The sequence below is a fragment of the Phragmites australis genome, chromosome 12 (assembly GCF_958298935.1).
Source record: "Phragmites australis chromosome 12, lpPhrAust1.1, whole genome shotgun sequence".
NCBI classification, from domain to species: Eukaryota; Viridiplantae; Streptophyta; class Magnoliopsida; order Poales; family Poaceae; genus Phragmites; species Phragmites australis.
Genome location: NC_084932.1, coordinates 12,821,556 through 12,848,356, shown reverse-complemented (window position 1 = coordinate 12,848,356; position 26,801 = coordinate 12,821,556). Strand labels below are relative to the sequence as shown.

At 44.5% G+C, this 26,801-nt stretch overlaps 1 protein-coding gene across 4 annotated transcripts; it reads left to right on the top strand.

The window, feature by feature from the left end:
• Positions 1 to 1,144: 1,144 nt before the first annotated feature.
• On the top strand, positions 1,145 to 26,801 carry LOC133886785 (phosphoinositide phosphatase SAC7-like). Of its 4 annotated transcripts, none has more exons than XM_062326620.1 (19): positions 1,147 to 1,403; positions 2,775 to 3,147; positions 3,227 to 3,318; positions 3,497 to 3,554; positions 10,091 to 10,147; positions 10,235 to 10,268; positions 10,391 to 10,471; positions 10,591 to 10,697; positions 10,907 to 10,993; positions 11,125 to 11,202; positions 11,566 to 11,636; positions 11,711 to 11,809; positions 12,310 to 12,409; positions 12,948 to 13,056; positions 13,189 to 13,261; positions 24,097 to 24,190; positions 25,204 to 25,296; positions 25,822 to 25,888; positions 26,301 to 26,801. In XM_062326620.1, the coding sequence occupies exons 2-19, from the start codon at positions 2,785 to 2,787 to the stop codon at positions 26,429 to 26,431; spliced, it is 1,794 nt and encodes a 597-aa protein (XP_062182604.1). In that variant the 5' UTR covers positions 1,147 to 1,403; positions 2,775 to 2,784; the 3' UTR covers positions 26,432 to 26,801. The 4 variants fall into 4 exon arrangements, with proteins under 4 accessions (XP_062182606.1, XP_062182604.1, XP_062182605.1 ...); XM_062326621.1 differs by having other exon boundaries at positions 2,767 to 3,147; XM_062326623.1 differs by lacking the exon at positions 1,147 to 1,403 and having other exon boundaries at positions 3,094 to 3,147; positions 10,207 to 10,268.

The window sequence follows — 26,801 nt, the reverse complement described above, 5'->3', positions numbered from 1 at the left end:
GGGAGATCGAGCTATCGAGTCATCGATATACCTAGTCAAACAACCATCGAAACCCCACGTTTAAGAAACTAGATTGTGTATTAATGACCACCAGTGAGAGCTAAAGTACCCATTGGTCATTATCGATTCATATGGCTTCCCTATAGTATTGTATATACTATTCGACCAGCAAGTGAACTGAATGAAAATTTACCTAACTCGTGGAAATATATGCAAGCCATGGCAATATATGTAGCTTCTCTCACCTAAAAGAACTAAAACTATGTGAGACAAGCAACATATTTGAAATTTATGTGACTTCTCATCCTCCATTCGATTTGAAATGAATTGAGTTTCTTTAGAGCTCTAATAAAACATAAGGATTTCAGCCGAATCTTGGTAAAATAGGGAGAAAAAAGTTGAGTCATACTATATTTTTTAAGAGACCATGCACTTTGGTTGCCAGAGGGGCCGTAGACACCATGGAGCTTCAGCCCAGACACCCATCTCAGTTTTAAGCGAAAGCTAGATCTCCTTGCATATATTTTTTCAAAAATACTTCCCTTCACATGTCCGATGCCCGCTCAGCCCACAGTATCATTAGACCAGTCCAAAAATATTTTCATATCTCTAATATTTTAGATGTTCAAATTTAATATTTCAGACGTTATGAGAATTTGTTGCTGTAGTTATTTTTGTATTTTGTATCCCGAAAATCTCTTACGTATAGATCCGGATCCGAAAATAGCATTCTGAAACAGTATGCTATCTTCGTTGTTTTAGACGTTATGAAAATTTGTTGCAGAAGTTCTTCGAGAATGTTGCATCCCGAAATCTCTTGTGTACAGATCTAGACCCGAAAAAATTTATCCATTCGAGTTAATTCTTAATTTTCGCATATCCAATATTTCAGACATTCAAATTAAATATTTCAGACGTTATAAAATTTGTTGCAGAAGTTATGTTCGTATGTTGCAACTCGGAATATAGGAATTATACAAATAAATAATTTTTCGAGTCCGGATCTATGTGTTTTTTATGCATTTTTTTTGTTACAAATATTAATTTCAAATATTACATATGTTAGTCTTAGATATTACGACGAGTACTTACGACGGACGTCCGGGCACTAACTTTGCTCATAATTTTTCTGAAGATCTATGTTTTTCAAAGAAAAGAAAATAGACGAGTTCAACCAGCTTCCAACATTGTCGCGCACCACCACGCCACTTCTCCTTCCCTCCACTCCCCTCCCCTCCCCTCGATGCGAATATTTCTCCCGCGTGGACGCCGTCGCCACCTCTAGTTCCATCCCCTTCCCCGCGCGGCCCCGGGGTGATTCCCCTCTCCGATACAAATCCCTCCTTCCTCTGCTAGCCGCGCTGTGATCCAACCCCTCCGTCCCGCTGGGCGTTCTCTCTCCGGTAATTTCGATGTGCCTTGTGCGCAAGATTCATTCAACAATCAGTGGGCAGCGTCCTGCGCGGCCGTTTCATTGTTCTGATAGGTTAGGCCTCGCAAGTGCGGTTTGTGACCGATCTCGGGGCGCCGAATGGTTGTCCGCTTGAATTTTGCCTGGCTGTGTTTGGTCGAGTTGATTTTTTGGTTTTCCGTGGCAGTGTGGAACTGTGGATCAATTAAGGGCTTTTAATTTTCTTTCAATGCTGATTTTATGGCTTCAGTTAGCATTAGCTTGTGGATTATGTGATGCCGGATGATGCTAGTGGCTAATTTTTTTTTAGCAAATTAATGCTAGTTCTTAATTTTTTTAGCAAGTTTTGAATAGTCCGTACACACTGTCTGCATAATCGATTAAAAACTGCCTAATTTTTGTAGCGATTTTCTGTCAAATACACTTCATGAGACGTTCTTATATTAAGCTTGCTGTCTTTTATTGGTTTAATTAGTTCCCAGCTTAGCTGATCTGTCTCCATGAACCTACATGATCAGATATCTCAAGGATACAATATCTTAGTGGCATACTGTTTCAGAATGCTATTTTAGTGGCATAGTGACTGGTGGCTGGATACACTACCTTAGTTACTAAGTGCATTATTTCTGGAATCCGCATTGTGTGAATCATATATATTAATAGAATGATGAGGGCAGTGTATTTTTCCCTATTTATCAGAGTTGTGTTTGCCTTGTTGCCTCGAAAGCTCTTTTGTCCTTCTAAGTAGATGCCACCACTTGTTCAGTGACCTATATGGCTATACCGTTGTAGCCATCTCACAGTTTTGCATGCTGAATGCTGACTGATCTGTCATTTCTGCTAGTGATGCTAGTCGAAGGCATTCTTGCCTATTGCCTCTGTTTCTTTTTATATGGCGTATTCGGATTTGAAAAAGTCAATCTTTGTAAGTTTTGACTAGCAAGTAGTCAAATTATTTGCATGTTTAGTGTACAAAAGTTGTATCAATAGATTCATATTTCATGGATCTTTTAATACGATATTGATTTTGTAGCAATTGATAATATATTGTAAGATAAATTAATGGTCAAAGTATACATTCAAAGATGTTTTCAAATCCTAATATGCCCTATAAAAAGAAATGGATGGAGGGATTAGTTTATACCAAACAGCTCGTTTTGATGGTTGTAACTGCAGTGCTGGCATTTATGTTGGTATCGATCATTTTAAGAACAGGGTCCCATTTCGAGGATCCTTATATACTTTTATGCTACTGTTGTTCTACAATCTTTATGTGCATCACATTTCACAGATTTATTTGTTGGTAATCTGGATGAGTCTTCATCTTTACTGTTCAAATCGTTTACAATGATCAGTATTTCAGGTACCCCACCATGGATGTGGCAAATGACACATGCCCTTCGCCGAAACTTCACACAAGACTCAGGCTGTGGGAGTATGCTGACCGTTATATGTTTGAACCAGTTGATGGTCTTGCTGACTTGTACCTGTCAGTTAACCGGACCAATGGATCGATGAATCTAGTGGAAGAGTTGCCACAGCGTGCCCCCTCTACAAATCCAAAAGTTCAGATAGTGTTTGGTGTGATAGGAGTGCTCAAACTTGCAGTTGGGACATATTTTCTGGTGATCACAGACCGTGATTGTGTTGGATCCTACTTGGGACATGCAATTTTCAAAGTGACAGGTCTAAAAGTTCTGCCCTGCAATAATTCCCTTAACACTTCTTCTGAGCAGGTATGGTAATGTTTATTTATTTCCAGTGATATTGTTTCCATCTATGTTGCATTTAAGCATTCCAGTAAGCTGTCAACAGAAAAAAATGGAAACAGAATTTTCGGAACTCCTGGATGCTGCAGAGAGGACTATAGGCCTGTATTTCTCCTATGACACCAACTTAACACTAACGTGAGTATTCTACTTTTTAAATGCCTTTTGTTAAAATCTTGTTTGGAAGAGAGGATTTCCAATAAAATATGCATGGGCTGAGTAAAATTGGTAATTTGGGTAAATTTCTCAGTTGATTTATATAATCTACACTTGTTACTGCATGTTATGATTTTTGTCTTTGTCCTTTTTGTTACAGTTCACAGAGGCTACATGATCTAGGTGATGAGTTCAAGTCACTTCCACTTTGGAGACAGGTTTGCTGCCTTCTTATGAATTCCAGAATCTCAAAGCTTACACATTATAGTCACAATCTTGTTTCCCCATTGATTCTAGTAATCGGCAAGCTTTTGTTGCTCACCATTTCTATCTTTTACCTTGTTCCAGCTACATATTTGTTTAGTAGGTTGCACGTCTGATGTAGAAAGATGGAACTAAAACACAAAATGCACTTGGTTCAAAATTCTGAATGCAACTTGTTTTAATTTATTCATTTTGATATATATCGAGATAAAAATGTGAACAAATTAGTCACCAATATTATGCAGAAGCATGGACCAGCATGTAACTTATACTCCCTCCGATTGCAAATGTAGGTCATTTTAGACTTATGCACAAGGATTAAGAAAGTAGATCAAATGACCTTGTTGCCCCTTATTTATTCTGCATTCGAAAAGATAACTTATTCATTTGTGAGAGTGATAGTATTTATTAAACAAAAGCAAAAAGGGAACAAAAGAGAAAAAAGTGCATAGAAGTTTGAAAATGACTTATATTTAGAAAATAGTTGAGAAGGCTAAAACGACCTACATTTGCAATCAGAGGGAGTATAGAATAACATCAATTGCCATGGAAGTTGAAAATTGCAAGGAGAAACTTGTTATTGTGTGCTTTGACATTTGAGCACCCATTAATTTTGGCCACTTTCTAATAATTTCTAGCATAGTGCTGCTTTGACCACTCTCCAACAAAAATTAACTTCTTTCAAGAACAAAAAGTTACCCAACAAATGTAAAGAGAAAAAGAATACACAAACTATAGATCTGAGGATTACTCACACACTTGATATTCCTTCTGTTGTTTTTAGTATCAAAGAGACTGCCAAGTGGCGTACTGTCCTGAGTTCAAAAAAAGGATGGGAAATTATCTCAGCTAATGTCAGAGTGTGGCCAAAATTAATTCTTCAAGTGGTTAATATTGAAGATGCCATTTTCCTAGATTTACTGTATAGTAATTTGGAGTTAACTATTTACTTTTATTACCTTGCCTCCAGAAGATGATTCATGGTTGCTGTTAGACAATAGGATCCTCTATTCTCGGTAATGTAGCACGTCCGATTCTATCAATCACACGTTAATCGGCATGCCAATCTCCTCCGATCCTGTTTCCATAAATCGGTTGTAGAGATATGGCTAGTACCTGGCTATATATGTAACATTGCTTCTCAATGGAATACATCGTGTGGTTATCTCGCTAACATGGTATCAGCTTTCTTCGCTCCTGCAATCGCTTCCGCTCAACCCTAGCTTCTCTATCCATGGCCGCCGCCGCCGCCGCTCGCCGCGTCCAAGAGGAGGCTGACGCCCGTCTCGCGCAGGCTGAGCAGGCCGCTCATGAGGCCGTCCGTGACGCCGATGCTGCCCTGGCCGCCCGAGAGGCCGCACTCGCCACGCGCGAGTCCGTGCTCGCCGCTAGGGAGCGCGCGTTTTAGGAGGCTGCGCCAACGCCTCCTCGTCCACGTCAGCACTCGACTCCAGCGTTCCCGACGTGCATGCTGCTGTCCTTGCGGCGCGTGTCGCCCCAACCGTGCCCGTGCTCTCTGCTCCGGATGGCGCGCCGTCCGCTGTTGTCGACGCCCTCCACGCCCAGGCAGTTGCCGTCCTCAACATCAAGGCGCTCGTCCTGGTGGTGCTCGACCTTCGCTCCTCCAAGTACATGATGTGGCGTGGCTTCTTCCTCGTTGCACTCGACAAGTATGCACTCGTCGACCACGTGCTCACCGCGGCTGCAACGCCTGATGCCGATTGGGCTTGCCTCGATTGTGTCGTCCTGTCGTGGCTATATGGCACGATCTCCGCCGAGCTTCTTGAGATTGTGATGTCTCCTATGGCCACGACACGTTCCGTTTGGTCTAGCCTGGAGCACCAATTTCTCGGCAACCGGGAGAGTCGTGCCATGCACTAGGAAGCCGAGTTCCACACCTTCCAGCAAGGAGATCTCTCCATCTCGGATTATTGCCGCAAGATGAAGACTATGGCTGACGTCCTCGTTGATCTCGGCGAACTCGTTAGTGAACGCACCCTCGTCCTCAACCTTCTCCTTGGGCTGAACGAAAGGTACTCTCACTTGGTTACGTTGCTACCGCTGCAGCGTCCGTTCCCCCTCCTTCGTTGAGGCGCGCTCCATCCTCCTGCTGGAAGAAATCACCAAAGGGAAACCCTCCGGTGCTCCCTCCTCTGCGTTCATCGCCACGGCTCCCGCTAGGCCTAAGGGGTCCGAGGGCGCATCTTCCTCCACCGGCACCAACAACGGCACGTCCAGCCAAGGCTCCGGCGGCGGCCACTCCTCCGGCAAGCGTCGAACGCTGTGGCCGCGGCAATGGCGGTGGTGGCAATCAACACCAACAGCAGCAGCCTGACGGTTCAACGAGCTGGCCCCTTCTTCACCAACCTGGGCCGGCACCGTTCAGGTCTGGCCTGGCCCGGGTCAACCTTGGCCCGGGTCGCGACCGCCTCTGCCACCTGCTGCGCCGCGCCCTCACGCCTTCTTCGTCGGCCCTGGAACCGTGCCGCCCCAGCACGGCACATGGGGGGCATACTCCTCACTGGTTGCCCTAGCCACAGCCGGTGTGGCAGCCGCCCACACCACCGGCTCCGTCGGCCTGGGAGCCCGCCACACCACACTCCTGGACCGGCTCTTGGGATCAGCATAGTCTGACCAATGCCTTCAACACTATGACCCTGACTCCGCCGACATCCAGTGAGTGGTACATGGACTCTGGCGCTATATCTCATATGACGTCCGACGCCGGTACTCTTTCCCGTTCCCATCCTCCCACCTCCACCACTCCTTCTCATATCATTGTCGGCAACGGGTCTTCTTTGCTTGTTACTTCCGGTGGTTACTGCTCCTTTAATTTACCTTCATAATGTTTTGGTCACTCCTAACATTATCAAAAATCTTATTTCTGTTCGTCAATTTGTTCTTGATAATTGGTGCTCCATTGAGTTTGACCCTTTCGGCCTTTCTGTGAAGGACCTTTGCACCAGGAATGTAATCGGCAGGTGCAATAGCTCCGGGCATCTTTATCCTCTCTGTCTGCCTGACCCATCGGCGTTTGCCCTCACTGCCGGCGCTCCTTCCTCCACCCTTTGGCATCGACGCCTTGGTCATTAATATTGGTTCAGACGCCCTTTCTAAGTTAGTTAGTTCAGCCGTTATCTCATGTAATAACAATGACCCCCCACCCTTTGTCATGCCTGCCAACTTGGGCGGCACGTTCGGTCACTTTTTATGTCCTCCAATTCTCGAGCTATCAAAATTTTTGATTTAATACATTGTGATCTTTGGACCTCGCCTGTGGTCAGTGTGTCTGGTTACAAATATTACTTTGTTATTCTTGATGACTGCTCTCATTATCTTTGGACATTTCCTTTACGGTTGAAGTCTGACACTTTTTCTACCATCTCTCACTTTTTTTCGTATGTTGCCATGCAGTTCGGGTGCACCATCAAGAGCATTCAGTGCGACAACGGTCGTGAATTTGACAACTCCACCGCCTGCACTTTCTTCCTAACCCACAGCGTCGCACTCCGCATGTCGTGTCCACATACATTCCAACAAAACGGTAAAGCTGAGCGCACCATTCGCACCACTAACAATATCGTTCGCTCACTTTTGTTTCAGGCTAGCCTTCCCCCCTCCTACTGGGTTGAGGCGCTCCATGCTGCCACCTATCTCCTGAACCGCCACCCTACCAAGGCCCTGAAAAGCCACACTTCGTTTTTTGCTCTCTACGATACTCATCCGTTCTATTCTCACCTTCGGGTTTTCGGTTGTAGGTGTTACCCTAATATTTCCGCCACCGCACCTCACAAATTGTACCCTCGTTCCACATCGTGTGTTTTTCTTGGCTATCCTTCCGACCATAAAGGATATCGGTGTCTCGACTTGTCATCCAACCGCATCATCATATCCCGGCATGTTACCTTCGACGAGTCGTCCTTCCCGTTCGCCGAGTCTCACACACCACCTACTAATGAGGATTTCGATTTTCTCTTTGAGTTCGGTTTGGCACCGGCCTCTATTGGTCCGCCTCGCCGTGCAGGTTCAAGCTCCACACATGGTGTTCCTGCTGTAGCAGCCCCATTGTCACCACCGCTTGCGCCGGCCCCCGCCCCTGCCGTGCGAGCGCAGCCGGCCATCTTGCCTGCTATGCCGGATGCTTTACCACAGTCGCCATCACCTACGACATCTTCACCGTCAGCTACGTCGGCAGCCAGGGCCGGTGTGCCCATGGTGCCGGCGTCTCTTTCACCCACTGCGTCGGCAGTCGGGCCCAGCATGCCCATGGCTGCCTCGACACTAAGGCCCGGTGTGTCTCTGGCGCCGGTCCTTTCGTCACCAGGACCCGTGGCCGTGCCCACGGGGTCTTCACCGTCGATCGGCTCAGTGCCTCCAATGACTGTACCGATCACACCCGTGGTCAATGACCACGGTATGACCACCCGTGGCAAATCGGGGTATCGTCAACCCAACCCTCGGTTCAACCTCCATGCCGCTCCACTATCGCCCATCCCGAAATCGGTTCGGGGTGCTCTTGCCGACCCAAATTGGCAAGCGGCCATGGATGAAGAGTTTGAGGCGCTTCAACGCAATGGGACTTGGGATCTCATCCCACGTCCTCCCGGTACCAATGTTGTGACCGGCAAATGGATATTCCGGCATAAACTCAAGTCAGACGGCACTCTTGATCGATACAAGGCACGTTGGGTTCTGCGTGGATTTATTCAGTGTCCGGGTGTTGATTTTGATGAAACTTTCAGTCCTGTGGTCAAGCCGGCGACAGTTCGCACTGTTCTCAGTCTCGCCGTCTCCCGTGATTGGCTTGTTCATCAACTCGATGTCAAGAATGTTTTTCTCCATGGCACTCTCACATAGACTGTTCACTGTTCACAGCCCACTAGCTTTGTGGACCCTTCATGCCCGGACTTCATCTGCCGTCTCAACAAGTCTTTATATGGACTCAAGCAGGCGCCACGTGCATGGTACAGTTGCTTTGCCACTTACTTATTGTCTCTTGGATTTGTGGAGGCCAAGTCCGACACCTCTCTCTTTATTTATCATCGTAATGGCGCAACTGTCTACTTGCTTCTATATGTTGATGACATTGTCTTGACGGCATCTTCGGCGGATACACTACGTTGGATCATTGCTGCCATCCAACAGCGGTTTTCTATGAAGGATATGGGTCAGTTACATCATTTTCTTGGTGTCTCTGTCAGTCGCTCTGGTGGTGGTTTGTTTCTCTCTCAACGCCAGTACATGACGGACATTCTTGACCGTGCTAGCATGTCAGATTGCAAGCCTTGCAGCACTCCTGTTGACACTCATGCCAAATTGTCTGCTGATGCTGGACCTCCTGTCAGTGATCTCTTATAGTTTCGCAGTCTTGCTGGTGCACTTCAGTACTTGACGTTCACTCGGCCTGATATTACCTATGCAGTTCAGCAGGTGTGCCTTCATATGCATGACCCACGAGAACCTCATCTTACCACCCTAAAAAGGATCCTCCGCTACATCAACAGTACTCTTGATCATGGCCTTCATCTTCATCGGTCCGCTTCACCAGACTTGGTTGTCTACTCCAATGCCGACTAGGCGGGTTGTCCTGATACACTCAAGCCCACCTCGGGCTATGCAATGTTCTTGGGTGATAACCTCGTCTCCTGGTCGTCGAAGTGCCAGACTACAGTTTCACGTTCCAGTGCGGAGGCCGAGTATCGGGCTGTGGCCAATGCAGTTGCCGAGGCCACATGGTTACGCCAGCTCTTGGATGAACTTCACAGTCCTCTACGTCGTGCTATGTTGGTGTACCGCGACAACATAAGTGCTGTGTACCTGTCCACCAATCTAGTACAACATCAACGCACCAAGCACATCGAGATTGATCTTCATTTTGTTCGGGATTGTGTCGCATTGGGAGAGGTCCGTGTTCTCCACGTTCCGACCTCCTCTCAATTTGCAGACATCTTCACCAAAAGATTGCCTACATCGGTCTTCACCGAGTTTCGATCCAGTCTCAACGTCTTACCCGCCGTTTCAACTGTGGGGGCGTGTTAGACAATATGATCTTCTATTCTCGGTAATGTAGCACGTCCGATTCTATCAATCACACATGCCAATCTCCTCCGATCCTGTTTCCATAAATTGGTTGTAGAGATATGGCTAGTGCCTGGCTATATATGTAACATTGCTTCTCAATGGAATACATCGTGTGGTTATCTCGCTAACAGTTGCCTTGGGAAGAAGTGGCATTTGCACTTAGCCTCACATTGAGCCATTGATAATGATTCTACTAACATTTTGCAAATTAGAATGCTGACCCTAAGTGGTTTTTATAATTAGTTATTACGTCTTCACTACTCATGACAGATAGTAAGTGTTCGTAGGTTTAGTTGAAACTATTATGGTGTAGATCATTGGCAATCTGAGCCCTAAGTGTAAAAAATTATTTGTAGTAAGTATGCAATACTTTGAACATGTAATGATTAATTGACTACATGTTTTGCAGTCAGAACCAAGATTTCTGTGGAATGGCTACTTGTTGGAGCCTCTTATTGAGAACAAAGTAAGATAAGTTTTTCTATTTACTTAATTTCTTGTTTCGAAGGATCTAAGACCCACTAGTTTTGATTCATGTTTTCTCCTTCAACAGCTGCACCAGTACTTGTTACCAGTTATTCAAGGAAGTATCCTTGGCTTGCTGTAACATTTTGTGATATTATTATTAGTTTATAATTCAGTTGCTTGTTTTGTACTTCTTTAAGGGTCATATTTCAATTTGAGTTGCTGCAACTTAACTAAATAACAGGTTTTCAGAACATTCATACAGAAGTTAAGTCAGAAAAGGTGAATGTGACTCTGATTGCACGCAGGTGCACACGGAGGATAGGTGAGGATTACCATGTATCAAAATAAGTTTGGCCACAAGTTTCCTGCAATCACATTTTTACAATATTTGATAAATTTCCACTTGTTTCCTAGTTCATGAGGCTGTTTTCTTCGCTGAAGGTACTCGGATGTGGAGACGAGGAGCTGATCCAGAGGGTTATGCAGCAAATTTTGTTGAATCAGAGCAGATAATGCAATCAAAAGGATTTACAGCATCCTATGTACAGGTATGTCTCTTCACTTAATTTAAAATCAATTGTTTGGACTGTTTGTTGATTAAAATGTTTTGGATCTTTGAGGGCCTTCTCTTCCTTTTTTGTCTTTTTATATTTTTTTTGGATGTTTAAATGTTTGTGTGCTGACAGTATTCATAGTCATTTGTTATAATATTTTTTGTTTCCCCGAGAAAACACAGTGAAACTAATATGTTTTGCAGGTTCGAGGTTCTATGCCTTTTTTGTGGGAGCAGATTGTTGACTTGACATATAAACCCAGTTTTGACATTGTTAGAGTAGAGGAGGCGGTGAGCTTAATTTATTCTTTGTCTGTTCTATTGACCTTGTTCTCCAATAACATCTACCTTGACCTTCAGTGCACTTAGGCTGCACTAAACTTTTCTTACATCCTAATTTCTCTTTGGTTTCTGTTCTGCAGCCTCGTGTACTTGAGCGGCATTTCCATGATTTACAAAAGAAATATGGAGCTGTTGTAGCAGTGGATCTTGTCAATACAGTAATTGCTGAACTATTTGGCTTTAACACCTATACTTCTGCAACTATTTATGGGTGGTTCTCCTATATGACGGTGTCTGGTTTTCAAGTACAGATTAAAATTTTCTTCATTTGAAGAAATAGTCTCCCATATTTGTTCTGGCGTACTCCCATTGTATATTTGATTGTGCATATGTCCTTAAAATGGAACTAAGTTATTCCCTTCAGCTTACACTGCATAACCCAGGAGTCATGAAATGTATATTTACAGATTTACTTCTCATATTAATAGTTGTGCTCACATATGCATTTTTTTTGGCCTAATGAAAGTAGTTGCTATTTTCCCTGTGACATTTACTTTTTTACCTTTCTAATTCGTATTCAGCATGGTGGTGAAGGACGACTCTATGAAAGATATGCAAAATCTATTGAACCTATACTCAGTGAAGATATAAGGTGACATTTACCCATACTGTAGTTTCCTTATTGATGTTTACTGTTGCTAACTATACTATATCCATTTATTGCAGATTCATACATTTTGACTTCCATCAAATCTGTGGTCATATTCACTTCGAGCGCCTTTCTCAGCTCTATGATCAACTTGAGGATTATCTTAAGAAGCATAGGTACGCTGCTAGAAGATATGTGACGATGTTTTACTAATCAATTGTTTAGTTCACTTTCCTCTGGTGTTTATTTCTGCAGTTGCATAATTGTAAATTGATTTCTGTCTTACACTCTTACTTCTAGCTGATCAGTGCTCTGTCTTTTCCATGTTCAGAAACAATGAGTTCTCCATGCTTGCCACAGAATTTAAGTGTGTATGATATGTGGTCTCTTGGTTTCGCAATCTCACACTTGTATAGAAGATATCCGTAGTCTTGTGATTTAGTTTAATAAACAGATGTTCCTTTAGTACTTCTCAAGTTTTCATATCGGTCTAGGCAGTGGCATACATGTGTCTTTTGGTATACAGATCCATGGTTTTGGCTTACCCCTGTAAGAGTAGTGAGAGTAAGTTTTGTATCTGAAGCATCTTGTATTCTGATGATGATTGTACTTTGTGATAAAAGCGTCTTATGCTATTTTCTCATGGTCTTACACTCTTACTAATGTTATTGGATAGGTACTTCCTTTTGTGTGATAAAGGCGAGAAAATTGAACATCAGACTGGCACTGTCAGGACAAATTGTGTCGATTGTTTAGATCGTACTAATGTAACTCAGGTACATGCTTCCATGTTCAGATATATTATGTATGTTTGATAACATCGTTATTGATTCCCTGTCTTTTGAAATCAAGAATAGTGTACATTCTCCTTTTTGCAGTACTACAACCTAGACGGCTCGATGTAATTTTTAGGAATATGCAATGACAAAGTAACTTCTAGTTATTTTTGTAGTTTATATCTTAGTACCTCAGTGGACATGTTTAAACAATGCCCAATGATAAACTGGTTATGCATTCTTGTACCTTTAAAACTAGCATGATCTACAGTGCTTAGCTGGTTTAGTTGAGCCAATAGTTTTGTTTAATGATGGTTTGTACTCAAGCAAAACATACGATTGATGGAGTCAGATCAAATGCCTCAACTTTCATAAGGTTTTCTCGTTATGTCTACTTGCGGACTATATGAACTAGATCAATTTCAAAGTATTTGTACTTTCATGTTGATATATCCTTTCCTGACGGCCTGACGGGCCATTATTGTCTCTCTGTTAGTATTGTATTTATCGGAACTCTGATAATCTCTACGATACACAGAGCATGATTGGGAGAAAAATTCTGGAAAGCCAGCTCCAACGAATTGGGGTTCTTGGTGCTAACGAAGCAATCAGCAACTATCCAGATTTTGATTCAAATTACAAAGTTTGTAAGTGTTTTATTTTATGTTTGCTATTGATTAATCATTGTTCTTATTCATACTACCCCCCCCCCCCACACACACAAATACTTGTCCATGAAAAACACTGCTGCAATGAAAATTGGCAAATTACCATTTCAGTGTGGGCCAATCATGGAGATGCAATAAGCACTCAATACTCTGGAACTCCTGCTTTGAAAGGAGACTTTGTTCGGTAATTTCTATAGAACAGATTCTGCATTTACTACAATTGTTACAATTCTTACTTCCACCCTTTGTCATTCCACAAATTGGAGCTTTTTATTGTTTCCACCTTTGGTATCTTCACAACTCAGCTGCTAATATTTTATGTGAAACTATAATGCTTTGAGGATCCTGCAACCTCTGTTTCACTAAAACTCCTTTTGAGTTTCACCAAGATAATGACCGCTGATTAACTAATGTATGAAAATTGTATTGTATTGTATAGTCCATATGCCCGCTTCAGCTCTCCCTCCCCTCCCCGGCGCTCCTACCCACAGTGTCACGCTGGCGCTTGCTCCAGGTCCGACGGCCACCATCCAGGCCATGCCTTCTTCTCGGCAGGCCACCCTCCCTTCCCATGCGTCGGGTTCCCCGTTGTCTCCTCTGGTGCAGCTTTTCCTCCCGGCTGGCCGATCGAAGGAACTATGATGGCAGGATGCAAGCCCCCTCTCTCCGTTATCCGGCAACCTATCCTTCCGTGATGTTGTGTGCAAGATGGCTCCCCTGGAGGCGGCAACGGTTCCCTTAGCCAGCTTAGAGGTGGCCCGTTTACAGGTCGTGGCTGCGGCAGCGCCACCGCCTAAGTTCTGCGGCCGCTCGGAGATTCTCCGCGCTCCTGCCCGAGCCAATGGCCCTGATGCTGACGGATGGCAGCGGGTTGAAGATCCACGTACCCAGCGGAGGCGCCTTCGTCCTCTCCGCCAGCAGCGCAGGCAGGTTTCGGAGGACCTCTGGGGAAAATGTTTTAACTGTTTCTCTGCGAGTCACTACGCCTCCCAGTGCCGGCACAGGGCACGCTGCTTCCGCCGCTTAGCCTTGGGCCATTGTTCCTACGTGTCAGCGCGTCGTTTCACGGCTGGCCCTGCCTGCCAAAGGCGCTCGGCATCTCCAGAAGGACAAGAGGCGGTTCAACTAGCGTCGAGTGTCGCCGGCGATCCCAAAGGCGGGCAGTTCCGGTGAGCTCGTGATGTTTCACGGCGCGCCCTCGACCAAAGGTTCGACAGTGAAGGGTGAGCCTGCTCCGTGTGACGGCCATGGTGAGCAAGGTGGTTGTCGCCCACGTCGCAGGCCTTGCAGGTGTCGTCCGTCGTTCGAGGCTGGTGGCGGGGATCCTTCGACTCCCCTTCTGTCGTCTTCAGGTGGTGCGGTCGGTTCTCATGCTCCTTTTCCAGCTCGGTTGGGGGCAGCACAATCCAAGACGGTCGTCGCCAACCCACCTCCAAGCGAGTTTTGCGTGCTTGATCATTTTCGGAGTATCGCAAGGGCTGAGGAGGAGCTTCGTCGTGCGGTGTTTGTTAGAGTTGCCGTTCACCATGAGGGAGGTTGTGGAGGTCATGGCGGATAAGTTCCACCTGGACGAGGAGACGGCAGATGTGGTTATTAGTGATGGGCGCTCGGTTCAACTTCTCACTTTACTCTGCTTTCGAAAAGGTGGACGAGGCAAGCTCATACATCTGGGAGTTCTCTGCCAATCAAGATGGAGCTGGCTCTCCATGGCGTTTCGGCGCACGCCTGGGACTTGGCGATGGCCGTGCAGCTGCTCGGGGCGTACTGTTGGATTCAGCACCTCCACCCCTCCACTGTTGACCGGTCGGACCTATCCTCATTCCGCCACATAGCTTGGGCTCTTCATTCGGGCCTGATCCCGCCTTCCAAAGATCTCATTGTGGAGCCGACGGAGCCTGAGGCCGCGGAGGGGCCGCTAGAGAAGAAGATGCTGACCTACAAGATTGGCATCGTTTCGACCGTGATCTGTGAGGATCTCCACCACCGCCGCCTTCTTCAAATGACGACGATGATAGGGATAATGAAGACATGCGGCGACGCTAGCGTACTGGGCCCTCGTTGGACAGGTCCGGTGCATACGGTGGCTTCGGCAGCCATGGTGGGGCTCCTTCCTGGTTCCCGGTGAAGTCAAGGCTGGGGCCCGGCATCGGTGAAGTCATGGCTAGGGCCCGGCAACGGTGAGGTGGGCCACGTGGCTGCTGGGAACGCACCGTCCTCGGTGGCGGCTGTTCTCCGGGAACTAGTGCTAGCATTGAACACGGCCCTGACGCCTCGGTCGAGTCTCGCCCAACAACATACGCTACGGGCGTTGCTGGGTTCAAGGCACGCGTGGAGTTTGAAATCAAAAGCGATGGGGAACTCAATGCAGATCCGCCTACCGCCATCGGTAGTCTAGCGATTTCCTGCTCCACTACCCTCTCGGATCGAGAGGTGGTTATCTGCTCAGCTGCGTCGTCCCATCCCCTGTTGGATGTGGTCCCTAGAACGGTGGGGCCAGTACATGCCTCCTCTAGTGCTTCGGCGCTTCTCGATGGGCCGTTTTCGGAGATTGGGTTGACTATAGATGCAGTCCGTCTGTACTCGGGCGCTGTGACGGTAGCTGGGCCCAACGAAGTGGTCGCCTTCCCGGTGCAATTGTGAGGTGCCGAAATCGTCAGACCTGGGTGTCCCTTGTTGGCCTCTCCTGCTACTGAGATGGTCTCACCAGGCAAGGATGCTGGAGCGCCAAAATCTCTGGTCATTTATTCGAGACAATGGCACCGATCAAGGATGCCAAGTACCCCTATGCCTGGACTGGTCTCTGATGGAGGCCCTCTTTCTCCGAGTTCTCCAGCTGTACCCTGTTGGGGAATGGGTAGGCTACGCTAGCCTAAAACAAAAATTTTCTACTACATTCACCTAGGAAACCGTACTAGTAAGAGATCATGGATCGTTACCACTCGACTCGTAGTGCAGCGGAAGAAGAGTTGGAGTAGACTGATCCAACGTCGTGTGCATCACCGATCAGCTCGAGCGGGTGCGTTGCTATCCTCGACCAGCTCTAAGCACTAGTCGTGCTCCTCGACTAGCTCCGGGCACTAGTCGTGCTCCTCGACCAGCCATTGAGCAGGTCTGTCACTTCCTCGACCGGCTTCGATTGGTCGTGTCATCCTCTGCAACCAATATCGAGTGGTCGTGTTGTCCAACCACCAGTCGAGCAGGTATGTCGACTAGCCAAGCAGGTTCTCGACTAGCCAGGTAGCATCGTCACAATCTTCATGCCGAAGAGATCAGTGTCGCAATAGTAGCAGTTCCTCTACGGTATCCACACGTATTGGGCAAGATCGCCTTGTGTCGATGTGCTAGCACCGCACGCGCGGCTAGGGTTTTGGGAGATCATGTGGAAGGTTGCGGCTAGGGTTTCAGAGTGGCTCAACCTCTTACGCCCCTCACGCCTCTCCATGTATAGAGCTCGCTAATGGGCTCCCACATTGGAAGCTTTTTAGGACTCTAACTCCTTATGGATCACAATCCAATCAAACCCATATACGAATCTAATCTGTATGTTTTGTTTCAATCCATTAAGTGTGTGACCTGTAATGTTCATGTATAAACAGCTACGATTCGGAAGCACTTTTCGGAAACACTTTTCGAACCAAAATCAATAGTTGTCCCTAACAAAACATGTTGACTTCTAAGTATACACAAAGATCATATCGGCTGAATCTTGATATACATATGCACAGATCCCCTTTGTCTCACGATACTAGTCAAGCTCAAAGTGAGATACGTGTCACCTTTGTGATATTTCGACCATTCACTCGATCATATAGTTGATTTATCATGATTAACTCTTTAATCATATACATTAGCATGGCTATGCGCTTTCTCAATCCAACTATTTCGAGGGGCTCAAAGATCTCTCCCGTTACCTAGGAGGGGCAAATTTCATCTTGATTGCTCACACTCCACGACCTGTTTCATGACAAACTCGGAAACTATTTTTATGACTACCCAGTTACGGAGTAGCGTTTGACAGCCCCAAAATATGCCACTACACATTCTGGGAATCAATAACGATTCAGGTCTAAGAATTCTGTAGATACACCATTTGAGATAACTGATGTCACATCATAAATATTGATCTCAGGAGTATCTGAAGATGTGCCTATCCAACATCATGTTCTCTAATATAAATATCCACATTATTGATTCGGTATTTTTATACCTATAATCCGTGAAATGTGATCATCAATCAATACATATAACAATCCTAGTAGCATATCAAGATGTGTCTATCCAACATCATATTCTCTAATATAATGTCCACATTATTGATTCGGTATTTCTATACCTATGATCCGTGAAACGTGATCATCAATCAATAAATGTGCTGGTCTTATGAATCGTCACAATGATATGTGAACAACGATCACTTTAGGGCATGTTTGTATTTAATTATGATTCAAGGATTCTGATTTTAAAAATCAAAACAAACAGGTCGATTTTATAATCCAGATTCCATAATCTGGAGGCAGATTATGCCATAATTCATCATACAGGGAAACACTGCTTCTGGATTGTGGATTGTAGATTGTGGTACATATTTATCCAAAATTGCCATTACAAACATAACGTTTCACTTTTTTCCCCTTCGCTCTCTCCTTACTCTCTCCCTCGCTGTCGATACTTCTCGAGCCATCGCACGACGCAGCTCGTGGGGCGGCTGGCTGGCGCTGGTGCTAGTTCTTGCACTTGCGGGGGTTGTCGGCTTCAGAACCGGGGTTAGGGTTAGCGGTGCCGTGCGTGGTGGTGGATGCGGCCTTGCGGAGGGTGAGGAAGAGGGAGAGGAAGGGGAGCGGGGAGAAAAGGGTGAGGGTGAGGAGGCTGGAGCGAGGAGGCGGCAGACAAGGGCGGTGAGCTTGAAGAGGAAGAGGCACGGCGGTGGAGGGCGGCGAACTCGGATAGGACGACGGAGAGGGAGCCGGAGCCGGAGGCTAGGGAGGCTGAGACGAAGGTGGAGAAAGGGGAGTCGATCTCGTCGGTGGCAGTGAGATGGGGACGAGGAGGGCAGGATGGAGATGACGTCCATTGGCGAGGTGGAGGCGCTGCGTGCAGGGTCGCAGGGAAGAGATGCTGCGCAAGCGCGGCGGCGAAGTGGTCCACGACGCGGCTGATCCCAGTGGCGGTTGAGATCGCGCCGAGTAGTCGTCCGCCTGGATGGTGCCAGTGCTGGTGACAAGAAGGTGCATCAGGTGACAAAATGTTGGTCCTGTCGCCACACGTAGGATGCCTCGGGAAGGATACATGGTGGCTAGAGAAGGAAGACGAGGAACTAAGGGTAGGAGGTGGGAGAGAAGGGAGATTATAATAATCTGATGCAGTTTGTTTTAGATTATACAATCTAAATTCTAACAATCTAGAATCTAGATTGTGAGAATTATAATCTGGATTGTTAGAATCACAATAAAAATCAAACATGCCCTTAGAATAACATCATGATACAAACAAAGAGTTCCACGAATAAGTCACATATTTGCTAATCAATGTAAATGATAGCCATTCTTGGAATACATTATTCAGAAGTGCATAAACATAGACTTGATACAATCATCTTTATGATTTCCTCTAGGGCATATCACCTACACAACCTAACCCCATGTTTCCATTAGCGAGATGTCTAAGCCTATCGAGAGCCTTCTCCCGTAGCCGAAAATTTAGAAACACAGAAGAAAAGGCCCACTGCCCGGTTGCTTGCCATGGCGTAGTAGAAGGGTGGCCGGGGTCGCTCCTTGGTCACCGGGGCCGGAGGTTCGAACAACTTAGTAGAATATCTTGAAGCAATTGGGGCTTTTATCGGACAGGGATCAGTTTGACCAGTGAGCTCAAGACAGGTACAACAAGCTCTTCGATCAGGCTCTCACTCATGCGCATTTGACCGCGTTGGTAGCTATTTTTGGTTGGTCTGCCGATGTGGTGGGTCAAGTTAGATCGGTGGACAGGCTGATGGTGTCGTGTTGAGAGCGTCCAGCTACATTCTTGGTTGTTCTTTCATTTGTTTCCAATGAACCCGTCCACTATTTTGGTTTGGAATGTTCGTGGCCTCAACAAAAAGGTGAGGCGTGACACAGTGAAAGAAGTGGTTTTCTCCGCTAGTGCAGGTATTATTTGTTTATAGGAAACAAAGGTGGCTTCAATCTCAGCGCGCTTGCTACTCTCTGTCCTTGGTGCTGAGTTCGACCATCATGTTGCTTTACAGGTTGATGGGACGAAGGGTGGTGTTCTTATGGCTTGGAAAGGAGCTGTTTCTCAGGCCCTTGGCATGAGAGTGGACAATTATTCCGCCTCTGTACAGTTTGCTCATTTGGACGGGCGCGATTGGTGGTTTACTAGGGTTTATGGGCCGCAAGAGGACGCTGGTAAGCTGCTGTTTTTGTAGGAGCTGTGCGATGTACATGCTTTGTGTGTTTGCCCGTGGCTTGTTGCGAGGGATTTTAATTTGATCTATCAAGAACAATGCGAACTTGAACCAGGCGATGATGGGGCGATTCTGCCGCCTTTTGGATGACACTAACATCAAAGAAATTTCTCTCCTAGGTCGAAAATTTACATGGTCAAATGAAAGGACTTCTCCAACTCGTGAGACTGGACAGGATGTTTTGCTTGGTGGAATGGGAGGATATTTTTCCAAACTCTTTGCTGCAAAGTGTGGCTTCTATCGCCTCCGATCATTGTCCCCTTATCCTTGGGCTGAAGGTTAACACTTGTGGCAAGTGCCACATTCATTTTGAGAGTTTTTGGTCAAATCTAGACAGATTTTAGGATGCTATTCGGCAGAATTGGAAAGCCCCGGTTTCAGCAATGTGCCCCATTGAACGGGTCTTTAGCAAATTGTCGAGGCTGAGCAGAGGCTTGAAAATTTACAGTCAAAGAAAGGTCGGCAACATTAAATCTCAGCTTGCTATGGCAAAGGAAATTCTTCACCGTCTTGAGATAGCACGAGATGTTTGACAATTATCGGTGGAAGAGGACTGGCTGCGACAAAAGTTGAAAATGCACTGCCTCGGGTTGACCTCCCTTGAGTGCACAATTGCGTGGATGTGTTCTCGCATTATATATCTAAAAGAGGTTGAAGCGAATACATCCTTTTTCCATCATCAGGCAAGATATCGTAAGAGGAAAAATTTTATCTCTAAACTCCTAGTGGATGATTAGATTGTGACGAGTCAAGAGGACAAGCAAGCAACTATTTTTGACTTCTATTCCAACTTACTGGGTATAGCCGAGGAGAGAACCATCTCGTTTGACCTTAGGGCATTCCATCATCAATATCATGATTTGGATTCTCTTGAGGAGATGTTCACGGAAGAGGAGGTTTGGGCAACCATTAAGGATCTCCCACGGGACAAAGCGTCGGGATCCGATGGCTTCACGGGAAGGTTCTACAAGTCCTATTGGTCAATGATCAAAGAAGATTTGATGGAGGCCTTGCTGGCCGTACATCGAGGAAAGGGAGCCAAGCTGAGGCTATTGAACATGGCTTTTCTCACTTTATTACCTAAAAAGGCTGATGCCATACAAGTTAAAGACTATCGCCCAATAAGCTTGGTTCATAGCTTTGCAAAATTGATCACCAAAATCTTAGCCAACCAATTGGCCCCGAAGCTCTCCTCCATGGTCTAGGCAAATCAAAGTGCCTTTATCGCAAATGATGCATACAAGATAATTTTATGCTTGTGCATCAAACTGCTAGGCGGCTGCATGTTCAAAAAGATCCTCACATCCTTCTCAAATTGAATAGATCTAAGGCTTTCGACTCAGCTTCGTGGCCTTTTTTACTGGAGGTGTTACAATGTTTGCGTTTTGGTCGCTGTTGGTGCAATCTTCTTTGCAGTTTGTTGTCCACATCCTCCACCCGTGTGCTCCTAAATGGTGAACCAGGGGAGGAAATTATGCATCATAGGGGTCTACGACAGGGAGACCCACTATCTCTCATACTCTTTATCTTGGTTATGGCTGTATTAAATTCTCTAATCAATCGTGCTAGCCAAGATGGTCTTCTGCAGCCCCTCTCGGCTCGAGGTGTACAACATCGAGTCTCGTTATATGCAGATGATGTGGTGTTATTTTTACGATCGGTCGCTGCGGACTTGGATTTGATCAAGCAATTTCTTTGGATTTTTGGTGAGGCATCGGATTTTTGGTGAGGCATCAGGCCTTAAGATCAACATCCTCAAATGTTCAGTGACTCCAATCAAATGCAAGGAGGAGGATTTAGCTCTCATTCAAGACTTGCTGCCATGTGATCTGAAGGATTTTCCGTGTAGCTATCTTGGTCTCCCGTTGATAGTGAGAAAGCCCTCTAAGGTCGTCCTTTAGCCACTAGTTGATAAGGTGGCTGACCATCTCCCGGGGTGGAAGGATTCCTTGATGAACCGGGTCGGAAGATTGATCATGGTGAAGGTGGTTCTCACGGCAACACCCATCTATCTGATGATTGCCATGGATCTTCCCAAGTGGGTCACAAAAGCGATTGATAAATCTTGTCGTGGTTTTCTTTGGAAAGGTCAAGAGAAGGCCAATGGTGGTAAATGTCTCGTCTCTTGGCAGTGAGCGTGTCATCCTATCGAGTATTGTGGCCTGGGTATCCATGACTTACCAACCCTCGGCGGAGCGCTCTAGATGAGGTGGTTGTGGCTTCAAAAGATCAAACCTACAAGGCCGTGGGCTAGCCTGCAGGTCCAGGCTCACCTGAACACAAGGGCCATGTTCACAATGGCCACTGTTACGCTTGTTGGTGATGGTAACAACACTTAGTTTTGGTCGGATCACTGGCTGCATGGCTGTACTATTGCTGAAGTTGCTCCTCATCTCATTGCTCTCATTCCAAGAAGGGCGGTCAACCAAAGGATGGTGGGAGAAGCTTTAGAGAATCGACGATGGGTGGCTGATATTAAGTGCGCCCTTTCTGTGAGAGCAATCGAGGAATATTTGTAGTTATGGGATTTGGTGGAAGGAGTAGCTCTCCAACATGGAGTACAAGACCAACACGTTTCGAAGTTATCTGATTCTGGAGTCAAGCAAATCAGCCTGCAAGGCCTTCTTTGTTGGCTCAATCAGGTTTGCACCTTGGAAGCATGTGTGGAAGACATAGGTGCCATTACGCTTCAAATTCTTCATATGGCTTGCTATTCTTAACCGTTGTTGGACTACGGACAGGTTGGCCAAACGTGGCCTACCACACTCGGCAACATGTCCCCTTTGTGATCAGGCCGATGAGACTATCCAACATTTATTGGTGTCTTGCGTTTTTGTGAGACAAGTTTGGTTCTCTGTCCTAAAGAAGCTCGGCTTGTAGTTGGTAGCACCACAGCCCGGGTTTGGAACCTTCGCTAGCTGGTGGTGTCGAGCCCTCATGATGGTGGACAAGCAACATAGGAAAGGTCTTAGCTCTCTCATAATCCTTGTTGCTTGGGAGCTCAGGGAGCATCGAAATGGATGTGTCTTCAATGGAGATGCACCAAGTATGGATGGTATCTTGAGGTCGATCGCTGATGAGGGCTCACTGTGGTGTGCTGCCGGAGCCAAGGATCTCTGGTGCCTTCTAGCTGGGTAGCCTAGGTGGTTTACCCTTGGTCGTGTTCTAGGGTTCGTGTGGCGCGTATGTTATAAAGTGACAGTGCGGTGTGGCGTTGTGTTTTCGTTTTTCTTGTTTTTGTGCTAGCTTTTGCTTCTTATATTAATGGAATGACACACAGCTCTCTTGCGTTGTTCAAGAAAAAGAAAAATAACTAATGTATTTTCTTGTTCTGTGCAATGTTCTTATTGATATCAGCAATCCAATACCTGTTAGGTAGTTGGCTAATTGCTCACATGAATTTCATCATTTTGAACAATAACATATATATTATGCATGAGATTCATGGAGTGATATAGTGTTGGCAAATTGCTTAGTAAAACAATTAAGAATGTGTCTGTTGTAATATGACATTGATGCATCAGTGATATGCATCCTCATATTGGTTTTTATTTTCCAAGTTATGCATCTTTGCAATAATACTAAGTCAGCATGTTTTTTTTTCTCTCTGTTGAGCTACTGCTGCCTTATGTTTGTATTTCTGTAATTGTTTCATATTCAAATCTCTAGGAATGAAAAACTTTATCTCTACTATATAAAACACGAGTTGGTTCATGCATCACCTTTTCTTCCTACTCCTCTCATCTAATAAAAACCCTTAAAATTCTAATAATTTACCTATTTTTACCATCCACCCTCGTCCTCCAACTTCCGTGCCTCTTTACCGCTAGGATATGGGAATTGTTTTACTAATAAAAATAAATAAAAAAATTAGGGAAAAATTAGTAGATAATCTTCACATTTTTTGAATCCTATCTGAAATCAAACTATGACATCACTCTCGACGTAATCATTCGGCAATACTCCTATGACTTCATACCTTGAGTTTGTGTTTGATGTTATCGTGTCCAATGGTTGTGTTTTTATCGCAATGCATGGGCACTTAGCTAATTATTACTTATGTAACATCCCAACGAAAGTATGATTTAGCCGAAAATTCAAAATTTTGGTTGAGTTTCCTTTATATTTTGAGGTTTAACTATCAAATCAACATAGGCATGACAATATAACACCTAAATATGATATGAACAACAACCGAAACCCTTCAACATTCTCACCATTCCAACAAAAACGACTCAACACCTTAACAATGTATCAACGACAAAACACCAAGGGAATGACAAAACACCAATGTATGAGAATCAATCAAGTAACTTCAATAGTACTTATTTCAAACAATGAACAATGGTGAGCACATATAAACAAGGCAATGAAATGCAACCCATACCCATCTTATTTGTGTAAAGTGTGTCAATTTTTAACTTCTTACCCTAGGACCTAAAGCCTAGGCTCTGTACCAACTGTAGTGCCATACTGTATGACTAAAATATACTTTAGTTGTAGTGTAGGACGTTACAACTTATACTTATGTTGTTCATATTTGTATTTTTATTGTCCATTAGGTATGGAAAACGAACTACTCAGGGAATTCTAAATGACCTATGGAATGCGCTTGCTAGATACTACTTGAACAACTTTGCAGATGGTACCAAGCAGGTATTTTGCTGGCTTTGCGTACATGCACATGAATAGTTCCAGAAAAGAATAGTTTGCATTGCTATGGTTTGGGTTGGGCATATACTGTCAATTGATATACTGTCAATTGATTGGGTCAAGTCGAGGTTAAGTTATAGATTTGATTAAATAAAAGGGTTGTTAAAATATTCTTTTGTTATATTGATGTAAGAAATGTAAATTAAGTAACTATGTATGTGATTGATTTTAATATGCTATAAAATTAATCATGTTCAAATGTTTATGCATAACATATTATTTTTAAGCATTGAAAACCACGCATTACGCGGGTCATGGTGAGGTTGGTGAGGTGGGCCGGGTAGTTAAAATTATCTCTAACAGAAATACGAATTGTAAATTTCAGTTTTGTCAAATCAGAGTTAGTTTTACTTCCTCAGGTGGACAGAATCAGGGCAGAATTGTAAATTTCAATTTTGTCAGTTCATCATTTAATGATATAAAATGATGCAGGCTTAGCATCTCTTGCTAGTAGTGATGCAAGCTCCAGCCGTTGGAGCTGTCACAAAATGCAAAAAACTTTCTGTGACAGATGGCAACTTACTCTGTGTTGCTGCTGATTTTAAAATTTTGAGTGGTAAATATCAGAGTTTGTTATACAGATACAGCAAAGTATTGTTGATCTCTTTGACAGTCAAAACTAGTGTATGGGGTCCTTAAAGTCAAATAACTTCTGCAATAGTTACGCACATGTTTTACTAGGCATGCAAAACATATATTATAGTTAATATTAGCTTGAAGAGGCCCTATTGAGTAAACTATGCATCCTTTATACCCTTTTATCTGCAATTGTCTCCAGGATATAGCAGCGCCATGTAGACAACCCTATTTCTGTAGGGGGTATTCGAATTAGGGGTATCTCTATGGGAAATTTTAGGATATATAGCTTCCTCCCATCAAAACAGGTCATCGGGATATATAAGAAAAGCTGGATCAAAGTGCAGAGATTCGTTATTTCTTATTATTGTCTTGTATAGGATGCTATGGATCTTCTTCAAGGACATTACATCTCCACTGTTAGTCGGGACATGGCAGCTCCAAGCAAAGCAGGACTTCTTGAGAATTATGCGGTGGGTACAATTTTGCCATTGCTAGAAATTGCTCTTTTACAGGACGGAATAATCATAATATGACTTCCTAACTATGAATTCTTATACTGTTCTTCATGTTTAATGCCTCCGAAATCACTTTTTGTTTGATATTATTTTGTTAAAAGTGATTTTATATACAACGAACTAGCATGTGAGCTTTTTAAACAATAATCTTATTTGGGACTAGTTTAGCACTTTATGCACCTTACATCCTTTTCTTATCCTGTGTACTACTTGATAATAAAGCCTTTCTTATTTGAGCTTTTACCCCTTTTGGTGTGTTTATGTGTGTTGAGGGAGTGAGAGGTTTCCTATGAAGTTACAATGCTTATTAGTCATCAATGTGCACTATAGTGTCTAGTAGTATCTGGGCTACCCGTTACTACAAACCTCTATGATTGGGTGTGTTGCGGACTTGTGTGTTGCGGACTTGCAAGCAATGCACAAAATTATTTTTGTTAATTTCCCAATAGTAAATAATCTTGCACAATTTCCCCTTTGCAGTCCTTCCGGCTTGCTTTTGCATTGGTTTTGGCAGCTCTTATGTTCATGATGATGTCACTAAGACAAGGTGAAATTTCTGACTGCTGACTTCTTTCTTTTTTTCTTTCTTTTTGAAAAAGTGAACTGAACATACTTGCATGTGCTTGTTAATGTGTCATGATTAGATCTCTCCTAAGGTTTACTTACATTCTGGCATTCATCATCATTTTCGGCTGTGTACACGTTACTTTGGACCTCAAAACCTCACAAATACAGTTTCGGACAAGTACCGCGGAAAGTTCAGTGAGCACTGGAAAAGAGAACTATGTAAAAATGTCATATGTTATACTGTCACAAGCAAAAATAAAACTATGGAATAATTCTGGTCTTTTCATGCTTTGTGAATTAATGGACAAATTATTCCTAATCGAATTTTTCATGTTTTTTGAACCATATTTTCATATTTACTCATTGCAAAATGTGAACAATTAACTTTGCAGCACGGAATGATGTTGGTCATTTGGTGCTGTCACTTATGTGGGCTGGTCTTTGCATTGGCATTACACGGTATGTCAAAAGCAAGGGCCGGATGTTCACCAATCGACCCCGTTTCTACCAGTTGCGCCATTGATGGGAGCAAAGAATCATTTGCACGTCAAAATGAGCTTGATGGCATCTTCAGCTTCTGGCGGCACCTATTTTGTGAAGATTTTATTCATTGCATTTTTTTGGGTCCTGCAACGTGTTTCGTTGCATCACGGTTTATTTGACTTAATCTGCTTGTAAAACCTGGTTGCCATCGGTAGCAATTTACCGGTGTACATGTATTACGACCATTTGAGTATTATTTGTGAGCAAACAGTGTAAACTCGTTGTCACTGTTGCGTTGCCAAATTAAAAAATTTTCCGGACTCACTATTTGTGAGCAAATAGTGTCAACTCGTTGTAATTGGGGCATCATATACTCATATTGTTGGGGCTGCCGTCGGCCTCCTTTCTAA